Raw genomic sequence first — 11520 nt, forward strand, 5'->3', positions numbered from 1 at the left:
GATAAGGCTCGTTCTCGTCCACATATTCCTAACCGCAAACCGCTCTCTTTGTTCTTCGTAAAAAAATCTCCGCTGCGACTGCTATAGTGTCGTCCTCTCATCTCCTCTCCTCCCTCTATGGATCCAGCAGCACTCCTCCTCCACATGCGTCTTCCCTCAAGCGGGCGGTCTCCATGACATCCCCTCCTCCCAATCTATGGCGTCCATGATCCTTTCCCGCATCAGACTAGATCTGCCTGGCGAGCTCGAGAACGTTACTGACCCTCCCCTACCCCAACCGACAGCGTCCTCCCCAGATTCGGCAGAGACTGCCATGACCGACGGCGGACATGGTAGCGGTATACGAGCGCACACCATCCAACACCGCACTGATCCACCTCGCCCATCACGGAAGGGGAAGCAGAGGACGCATGCGTCGGCGCATGTGCCCTCATCTACCTCGCATTGTCAGTAGGAAGGGGAGAAGGGGAGGCCCGCACCACCGTACTTCCCCACAAGGTAGGTTATGGCCGCGCGGCGATGCTGTGTTTCAAGTGTTTCTAGACGTATTTCAGGCATGTTGCAATAGCATGTTTCGAGTGTTTCAGAAGTTTCATCTGAATGTTGCAAGAGTACCATTTGAATGTTGTAAAAGTAGATCGAGATGTTGCATATATTGCAATAGTTGTACATGTATGTTGCAATTGTCTATCTCCAAAGTTTTATCTATTTTTTGTACAAGCACTTTTGCAAGTGTTTCAAACGCATGCCTCAAGTGTTTCATTTGACTTTTTTTTGCATATTACATGTGTTGTGTCTGAATGTTTTAAATTGGATTGTGATGTTGCACACGTTAATGGTGTTTCAATTGTATATCCTAAATGTTTTATCTGTTTTAGATTTATGTTGCAAAGGATTTATTTGGATGTTGTAGTAGGACCCACCTACCACACCCACATACTTTGCAACTGCTGGCTCTAGTGCATGCAGGTGGAACAAAGGAGCGTGAGCAGCAGGCACGGGAAACGAGCGTGGGCGCAGCGGCAGGCACGAGAAACGAACGTGGATGCAGATCAAGGCATGCGCGAGAAACAGAGTGACGGGAAACGAGCGCGGATGAGACCGAGACATACGCGAGAAATGGAGCGACATGGGCCCCAAGATAAAATAGGATCACAAGGGCGCGCGGGATAGGCCTAGCTGATGCGAGCGTCCGGACACTAGCGCCCAGATCGGACGTCCGGGCGCTAGCAGTTCCGTTATTAAAAACATGGTCAATGACTAAGTTAATGATATTTAACTACAAAGTTTTAAATATTGTCGTGTACTACTACAACTTTGGTATATCATGTATCGCCATCATAGATAGTTTGAAAAGAAATCAAAAAATTAAATCTTAAAATATGTGAATTTCAAACATATATGTGAGACTCTAGGTGACTTTAAATCAAAAACTTGTCAATATCAAACATGTAGATCAGGTGAACTACTAGAACTTTGATATTAACTATGTGAACATTGGAGATCATTTAGGAATTCAAAATTTTAAATTTCAAAATCCATAACCTTGGAACACATGTTTGAGAATCTAAACATATTCAAATTAAAAAAATTTCAACTACAACGTTGTAGATTCTATCGAGAACTGTAACTTTCATATAGACCATGTCAACATCTGAGATTGTTTGATAATTATAAATTTTAAATTTCAAAATCTGCACACTTAAAATAATATTTTTGGACCATAAATAGTTTCAATTCATAAACTTTTCAACTATAAAGTTGTAGATCACGTCAAAAGCTACAACTTTGATATAAAGTTTGTCTTTATTCAAATTCATAAGAAATAGTTATGAATTATTTTTTGTTGTAACCATTAACCGTGGCGGGCATTATAAGGAACTGCCACGGTTAATACCTATTAACCATGGCGGTTACCTTACAATGCCCGCCATGATTAATAACTCATTAACCATGGTGGTTACCTTACAATGTCTGCCACGGTTAATTAGTAACTGTGGCGGTTGTCTAGTGGGTTGGCCAGCTTCCGCCGGACGTGAATAACCGTGGCGGGCAAAAGTAACGCCCGCCTTGAAACTCTTATACGAAACACTGCGCAAAATAAAACGTGTAATAGTGAAAAATTGCTCGTTTTCCATAGATTTTGTAGTTAACATATTTTAAAAGGCTCAAAGAAAAATATAGTTGGACAAAAGTTGAATAGAATGAGTATCAGGAAATACTCCTTCTGTCCTGTAATATAATATATTCTAAAAATTTTAAGACATCTTAAGGGAACACTCTAAAGACACATGTACGTATAGGTTATTTTAATTATAGAGTTTCTCTTCAAATCATGGCTTCTTTTTTAACAAACCTTGTCAAATCAAAACATTGTCATTACGTAAAATACATTGTATTTCAATACAAATTTTAGAAGTTATAATACACACTATTTCACGACAGTTGGAGTAATGCACTTTCTATTTCTATCTCGGGGCTTACCCAACAAAAAAAAAAAGATACTCCATTCCATCTGGAAAAAAATGATTTGGAAGGTAGTGGTAACAAATGGCAATAAAATATGGTTTTCAAAACAGGGGTTACTCACTGTTTGAACTTTGAAGGTACTTAAATCTGAATAGTACACATCTGTTATGTTAACAGATCAAGTAATTACCCCAGTCAAATATATAACATGCGAAATTACGGGGTCAAAATTAACAGTGGGTACTTTATTTCCTGGACCAATAAATAAATGATTAATTTTTCAGTCTTTGTTCCATGCATGCTTACATAAAAGGAGCTAAATGCCAAATATATAAACAGGACCAGAGGTACGGTCGTACATAAACCATGTCACACCATGCATCTTAATTAGCTGGAACAAAGATTTGCCCAGGAATTCCATATGATGCATGTTGGACGATGCTGACTGCTGACCGTTGATCGAGTACCGGCAAACCATGACGTACGGCAGATACATGCATACTTATAGTGATATGCATTCATGTTTTGCTCAAGAACAATGTGAGGAATTGAATTAGTGTGTTGCGCGCCTCAAACTGTTGTCGTCTCTGCAGAAAGACCAGAATTTGGTTCGTCCTTGAGTTGCTTCTAAATCGCCCATGCATGCGTGTTTTATTCGCATTGCTTTACGTCCTCTCTCTCTCTCTCTCTCTCTCTCTCTCTCTCTCTCTCTCTCTCTCTCTCTCTCTCTCTCTCTCTCTCTCCATAATCATTCTCATTCACATCCAAATCCAATGCCCTGACTATTAACCCGTTTTATTGCTTGTTCTTCTGCAGGTGCCACGTGGTCGGCCGCTGGCAAATTCATTCCTGGGACTGTACATATATACATCCAAATGATTTCTTTATGAACAGGGCCGTCATTCTATATCTTTTATTACAAATCGTACTTTACATTTGTCCTAAGACAAACATTCTTAACTTTAACAACCAATTAACCATGCAATTTCACAACATGTGAATTGTATATTATGAAAGCATAAATCATATTTTTTTTAAAAAATCATGGTCATAGATAAAAATGTTTAACTTAGGACAAAACTAGCTAATAGGACATGTAAAAAGATCAGATGGAGTGTTAGATTAGCTCACACCGAATAAAATGTACTCCCTTCATCCCAAATTATAAGTTATTCCAAGAATCTTGTAGAGTCAAACCATCTCAAATTTAACCAAAATTATATGGTAAAATAATAATATTTATGGTGCCAACTTAGTATCATTACGTTGTTCATTAACTATATTTTTATATATTATACATATTTGATGTTATAAATTTTTGTAATTTCTCTCTATAACTTTGGTCAAAGTTGAGATGCTTTGACTCTCCAACATTACAATTTGGGGTGGAGGGAATAAGTTATAATGTTTAACTTACATGCAAATAAGCTTTTCAACATGAATAAAACTGTTGATCTCTCTCATGATCGAGAAACTCTTGGAGATGGCTTGTTTTTCTCCTCCCATTTTTGTTTTGAAAGTTGGCAAACTACAAAAAAATGACAAAGAAAAAATATCAAACTGTTGGAGATGCTCACGAAGCATTCTAATGGCAAATGGAGATCTGTATGACATTTCTACTCTATACTCGTTGAAGTGGCAGGCGGTTATTTACATTAGTGTAGGTGAACGCAGGGTTTTTAATTTCGGTATCGCAAAAATTTTGGCCACCACTGAAATTACCGAATTTTGTAAAATTTGGCTGAAATTTTTTAGAGACTAGCACATGAAGTATATTTTTCTTTTTTAAAAAATAGATCTAAACAAGTATCAGTATGATTTATTATTACACATCTGTTGAATAGAAGAATATGCAATATAAACAATAGAAAATATGAGTCTAAAGTTATATAGCACATGTATTGGTATATAATGAAATTTCAAAAAAAAAATTCGACCACCATCAAAATTACTGAAATTTACAAAATTTCGCCGAAATTTTGAACCTTGGTGAACAAATCTCGAAGGGCCTGGACAACATGGCGGTGATTAGAGGCAGCCACTCACATCTCGACTTGGCAGCGTGCAACGAGCCACGGCATAGATCGGTCCGCAAATCTGGTGTGGGACAACAACGTCGATATAGGCAGCGCAAACCGAATCAAGGACGTGGCAACTACTTCCTCGCTCTATCTTAAATTATAAGTCATTTTAATTTTTTTTAGAATCTAAACATCTCAAGTGTAACCAAATTAAATTTATATAATATTTATGATAACAAAAAAGTATAGTTAGATTCTTTATTAATTATATTTTTCTAGTAATACGGTATTGATGTCATAAATCTTTATAATTTTCTATATATTGGTAAAACTTAAGATGTTTTGAATTTTCAAAAAATTAGAATAACTTATAATTTGGAACGAATGAAGTACATAGCTTGCAGCGGCCATAATAACTGATTAGGTGTGAGAAGTCGCCGGTAACAACGACGCAAGGCAATATACTTATGCAAATATTTTTTTAGAGAGACTTGTTAAAGGATAACTTAAACAACAAAAAAGACACATTTTCTATAAATTTTGTACTTAACTATCCTAAATTAAAGTTCTAGAATATATAGACAAACAAAATTTTGCTTAAAGCAAATGGATAAGATGAGTGTTAGGAAATGCACTTTCTGGCCGGCCTCGCCCACACACCAACGAGCATGTTCGCTTGTCTGAAAAGTTATGGTTGAAAATACTGATTTATTACGAGAGAAAAAACATTGTTAAATGACTGACAAATTCGACGTATAGTCTCAAGGGAACGTCCCATAAATGCTTACATGCATGCAGCTAAATGCCAAATAGATAAACAGTGCCAAGGTACACGTCGTACATAAACGATGTCGCACGATGCATGTTACCTGCAGGAACAAAGATTTGCCCAGGAATTTCATATGATGCGCATGCATGTTGGACTGCTGACCGTTGATCGAGTACCGGCAAAATCGCCATGACGTACGGCAGATGCATGCATGCATGCGCTGAATTGCTGATGCATGCATTCATGTTTCGCTCAAGAACAATGTGTGGAATAGTGTTTTGCGTGCCTCAAACTGTTGTCGTCGTCTCGTCTCTGCACATAGACTAGAATTTGGTTCGTCGTTGTGTTGCTTCTGAATTAAATCCTCCATGTTTTATTTGCATATATATATATATATATATATATATATATATATATATATATATATCGTGCGTACGTCGTACGTCCTCTCTCTCTCTCTCCGTGATCTTTCGCATCCAAATCCATCCACGTCAAATGCCTGATTAACCCGTTTTCATTGCGTGTTCTTCAGCAGGTGCCACGTGGTCGACCGTTGGCTAATTCCTGGGACTAGCTGTGCTATGATTAGTATACATATATATCAATGACCAGTAGTCATAAACTAACAGTGACAACTAACAACATCCACTTGATTTGCAGATTTGGTTATACACATGCACAGGCAGGTATTGGATCGATTAGCTCACATATGTATGTATCTTATTATGGTCAGATGACTTGCTCAAAGCACACAGGAGCATGCACATGCATCTTCTTGGTCCACATTATGACTTCCTGCATGGAGAGAGAAGAGGGAACAGGCAGGCAGAGAATTCCAAGTGCACCTCAAGAAGATAGATTATTTAATGCAGAGGACTAACTCGATCTTGAAGAAATATACTATGAAAAAGAGAGTAGTGGTCAGAATTATGTTTTGTCGAATACCTTAGATGACTTTTTGTTACCAGAGGAGTAATAATTAATCCTCCCTAATCACAGTGTCTAATTCAACATAACCATCTATGCAGAAAACTTGATATGATTGAGACATTTGCCAGCCTTCTAATTAATTTCCCTGGTCCTGGTCCTGGTCCTAGCTACTTGCCATTAACATAATACAGCACAAATTGCTGTGCAGGTTTGCCTTTTCTAGAGCACGTGATGTGACGACCTGATGCTGATTCCAGCAGGGAGGAAAAATGCAAATTGCAGCGTGGAGGAGATGCCGATGGTCCATTATATTGCAGCAGAAATTTAGTTGAGAAACACATTAATAATCATTAGATGCACTATTAAGGCCAAGCTAGACCTAAAGGAACCAACAAAAGCCTTGGGTACAGGTGTTGTAACTAAAGAAAAATCATTCTTCCTACGCAAAAAAAACTACAGAAAAATTATTACTTTATCCACGAAAACTGCAACTCTTTTTTTTTTTGAGTTAACAGCAAAAAAACTGGTATATCAAATACGGTGTTCTTTAGCTGCAACTCTAATCTATCCACCTCAATCCACGTATATTTAGATGGCTTGGGATGAATTAGGATGAATTGAAATACGATCAAACAAACTCTAAGACATAGTTGCGAACACGGATGCACATGCATCAACAAATAAAGCCTTTAATTTGTTTTTATCCAAGAAAATATGTCTCGGATGAAAACAAATTTAAGGCTTTTATCTGGTACCCTCGATCACATGGCAAACCAATAGTACTTAGGCCAGTCTCAATGGCCCGTTTCATGCACTATTTCCAAAACAAATCTGCTGACAGAGCATCAATGAAACGAACAATGAAACAACCTCCACAATGCATGAGTTTCACCTTGATGTTTCCAAGGCTGGGCAAAGCATTTAATTACTGCAAAATGATTGGATCACATGCATGCAAGATGGTGAAAGGATTTAGTCCTCAGTGGGGATTTCATCATGTTTCACCGCGTGGGAAACAACGTCAGCGGAGTTTCACCATGGTGAAACTACTTCCTTCTCTCTCCTCCTCGTTTCATGCAAAAAGTGCAGTTTTACTGACATGGCGCTCTAATAAATGTGCATGACATCCTGATAAAACCCCAGAGACTGGCCTTATGGTCCCAGTTAGCTGCCGCTCCAGATGGGGATTATTTGGTGCATCTGCAGAAAATTAAAACATAGGGAGAAAAGACCGAATAAAACACTTAGTCCACTGTGAGGTCTGTGACTCAAGTCTGGATTCAGTGCCAGCCGGAGATGGGTCCAGATTCGCAGAGATGCATGAGGAATCCAATTCTGGCCTCGCAAGCTCTCTCTTTCTCGCGCTTTTGCCCACATTTTCCTTGCGAGAGAAAACAAGCCATGGACTCTTCTTATTGCATTGATGAGAACTAGCTAGCGAACCTTCCGAGAGGCTATGCATGTTTATTGTTTATGGCCACAATTTGCTGATGGAAATTAGTCCATGGTTTTTCCAAGGAAGATGACCCAAGACATCGGGAATATGGTCCGAGAATTCAGTGTTGTTGAGCTCTAGGTTAGGTTCAAGAACTAAGATATTCTTTCACTCAAAAAAAAAACTAAGATATTTTGATATTGTATCATAACAGTTGTCAGTTGATATGGAAGATGCCAAGACAATTAGGCAATAAGGCGACAGTGAGACCATCACCAGCACGGAACAAGAAGAAATTAAACTAGGGCTGACAACGTGGAAGATTTTGGAAATCGGATTGCATCTATGAAAGGCCCAAAAAAATGAAACACAGTCTTTATAATCGGCTATGCATGTTTCTGTTCAATTAGCACTTTATCCTTTATAATTAAACAGTCTTTTTTAATCGTTTCACTCATAATAAATGGCTAAACAGCATATGATCGACAATCAACGAAACAAGCCGATGCGAGGACACGAAGAAAAGTGTTCCAAAAAAAAAGTGAAGAAAAGAAACCTACCAGAACTATTCCTATCCATTCGGATATGTAAACATGCAAACAGAGCTTGCTCAGCGAAAAGGTTTGGAAATTCCATGCATGGATTCTTATTTGAGAGGTAGCTAGCGAACCTTCTGAGAGGCCATGCATGTTTAATTATGGCCACATTTTGCTGATGGAAATTAGGCACGAGATCGAATTGGAGGTTTTCCAAGGAAGATGACCCAAGGCATAAGGAATATCCGAGAATTCACTTGTGGTCAATTAGACAAGTATATGAATAAAAGAATATGGAAGATGCTGCACCAAGACATCAGGAAAATGCCACACAGTTAGGCAAATAAGGCGACAGTGACACCATAGGACACTGAACAAGAAACGATCTTGAACATTGGATTGTACGGATGAATAATGCAATGGCTGAAAAATCCAATTTCTTAAGTGTAAATAAAAGTATAAAACACTCGAGCATGGGCTAGACAGACCATAACATAAGAGAGTGATATCCAACAGATTGTATTATTGTTGGTTTCTAATAATGCATTGATCGATGCTCGTATTAAATCCCCTCCCCCCAAGTTGTAAGCCATTTTGAGCTTTAGGTACTAGAAAATGTACTCTCTAGATGTACACTAGATCCATATATGCGGTAAAAGCTATGCACTTAGAAAAGCCAAAATGAGTTATAGTTTAGAGTGAGGGAGCATCTGATATAAAAGATGTTGTTTACTTGTTTTTGCTACGTATCCATAGCATGTCCATAAAGGAGTTGAGATTCGCACAAATCATTAGGTCCAAATTTGATCTAATCTAAATCATAAAGAGACCTTAATTATCCCAAGTTGCCAACATGCATGCCCTTATGAGATGAAATGTGAGATTACTTTTTAAAAAATGTTTCCTTCATTTAATAACAATGTTTGTCTAAATGCTTGTTTAGCCTATTTAAACACCATTTAAACACTACGTGGTGATACGTTTAATCAGTGCTTTATCCTATATACAAAACAGCCCTTTTTAACCAGAATATAGTGGATAAATAGAGGACGGTCGACCGCTTAGCAAAAGAACCAAAACCACTTAAAAATTAATTAAAGAGATATTACTCCAACAAATAAGGTTGAAGATACATGTAGTAGCTAGATTTTGTAATGCGATCTGCTTTTTGCTTCTCTGATTAGCTTTTGTGTGTTGTCATCATCTTCCCTCCTGGTTAGTTAATTACTTAAATTATAATTCATTTTACTTTTTTGACCAAATATTTGTCTACTTGTCTTATTCAAAATAAAAAAAAATGTAAAATATCACTTCTTTTATTGTGACTTGCTTTATTAATAAAAGTTCTTCAAGTATGACTTAAATTTGCATATATTTGCACATATTTTTTTAAAAAAAAAAACAAGTCATCAAACTTTCAGTCAAAAAAGTTCAAATGAATTATAAATTGAAACTCAGGTAGTAGCTCTTTGCATTGCCTGCCCTCTCCCTCAACGAAACCAAGTGACGAAGTAGGACAGGAACCATCGTTCCGTTCATGCCTGTCCTGACCGAGTCAAAGCTTTGCTGGCAATGTGATTGAATTGAATTGCTTGATGTTAGCTCGTCACCTTGACAGCGACATCCTCTGGCATATCCGGAATTTGAGAACTCCGGTCGCAAAGAACAAGCATCCAGCGGCTCTGCCAATGCCCAAGAAGCTTCATCACACCTTATTAGCTAGAGCTAGCCATGGCATGCACTATGCAGGACAGCTCCAGTCCAGGTCCATACATACCTGCACTGCAATGCTTGTCTTGACCGAAGCTTCCTCCTCATCCATGGCAGTAGGTTGAGCTGCTTGCTCACTATATATACAGCACCATCCATGCCGAGCTCTCCATCTCAATTCATCAGCTGCAAGCTAGCTAGCCTTCACTCAAGCATCACAAAACCCTACTACTGCCACCTTCAGCACCTGCATAGATACATATATACAAACACTTCACAACAATCTATCTGCTCGATCGTCTTCATCAATTCCCAAGCCAATAATCAACAATGGTGGTTCCCGTGATCGACTTCTCCAAGCTGGAGCTGGACGGCGCCGAGAGGGCGGAGACACTGGCGCAGATCGCCAATGGCTGCGAGGAGTGGGGCTTCTTCCAGCTCGTGAACCACGGCATCCCGCTGGAGCTTCTCGAGCGCGTCAAGAAGGTGTGCTCCGACTGCTACCGCCTCCGTGAGGCCGGCTTCAAGGCGTCGGAGCCGGTGCGCACGCTGGAGGCGCTCCTCGACGCGGAGCGGCGCGGCGAGGAGGTGGCGCCCGTGGACGACCTGGACTGGGAGGACATCTTCTACATCCACGACGGGAGCCAGTGGCCGTCCGACCCGCCGGCGTTCAAGGAGACCATGCGCGAGTACCGCGCCGAGCTGAGGAAGCTCGCCGAGCGCGTCATGGAGGCCATGGACGAGAACCTCGGCCTGGACCGGGGCACCATCAAGGCCGCCTTCTCCGGCGACGGCCGGCACGAGCCTTTCTTCGGCACCAAGGTCAGCCACTACCCGCCGTGCCCGCGCCCGGACCTCATCACTGGCCTGCGCGCGCACACCGACGCCGGCGGCGTCATCCTGCTGTTCCAGGACGACAAGGTCGGCGGCCTCGAGGTGCTCAAGGACGGCCAGTGGACCGACGTGCAGCCGCTCGCGGGCGCCATCGTCGTCAACACCGGCGACCAGATCGAGGTGCTCAGCAACGGCCGGTACCGCAGCGCCTGGCACCGCGTGCTGCCCATGCGCGACGGCAACCGCCGCTCCATCGCTTCCTTCTACAACCCGGCCAGCGAGGCCACCATCTCGCCGGCGGCGGTGGCCACCAGCGGCGGCGAGGCGTACCCCAAGTACATGTTCGGCGACTACATGGACGTGTACGTCAAGCAGAAGTTCCAGGCCAAGGAGCCAAGGTTCGAAGCCGTCAAGGCGGCGGCGCCAAAGTCATCTCCAGCGGCATAAATAAATGGGGGTGGAAATCGAAAATTTTAATATATTATAAATAATTATTAATTTATTTGTTGGATATAACAGCTGAATAAATAATAATATAAGTATAATAAATACGGGTTAGCACTTGTGGTGTTTCACTGTGTTTAACTTTAGTGGCATGGCATGATATATTGTTGTAGCAATAAGTTTGTTGAGTTTTAATCCTATAGATATAGAAAAGAAAAAGGTGTGTCTAGTCTTTGGTGTATAGAGTTTATTGAGCACATGCATATCCAAGTATTGGGTTTTTTCATGTACTTAATGTGATAGTGGTTGTATGTAAGAGTTGTACCATCATTTTTCGAATGCAATAAAGAGTGTGTTTGGCATGACTCCGTA

The 11520-nt window shown here is 40.4% G+C and overlaps 1 protein-coding gene and 1 long non-coding RNA gene across 2 annotated transcripts; both read left to right on the forward strand.

The window, feature by feature from the left end:
- Positions 82–1294, forward strand: LOC110430527. Its single transcript, XR_002447869.1, has 2 exons — positions 82–498; positions 961–1294. It is a non-coding gene; the product is annotated as an uncharacterized LOC110430527 (long non-coding RNA).
- LOC8069498 (1-aminocyclopropane-1-carboxylate oxidase) lies at positions 9830–11520 on the forward strand. Its single transcript, XM_002439241.2, has one exon. The coding sequence runs from the start codon at positions 10201–10203 to the stop codon at positions 11149–11151; it is 951 nt and encodes a 316-aa protein (XP_002439286.1). The 5' UTR covers positions 9830–10200; the 3' UTR covers positions 11152–11520.

Source organism: Sorghum bicolor, chromosome 9 (assembly GCF_000003195.3).
Source record: "Sorghum bicolor cultivar BTx623 chromosome 9, Sorghum_bicolor_NCBIv3, whole genome shotgun sequence".
Lineage (NCBI taxonomy): Eukaryota > Viridiplantae > Streptophyta > Magnoliopsida > Poales > Poaceae > Sorghum > Sorghum bicolor.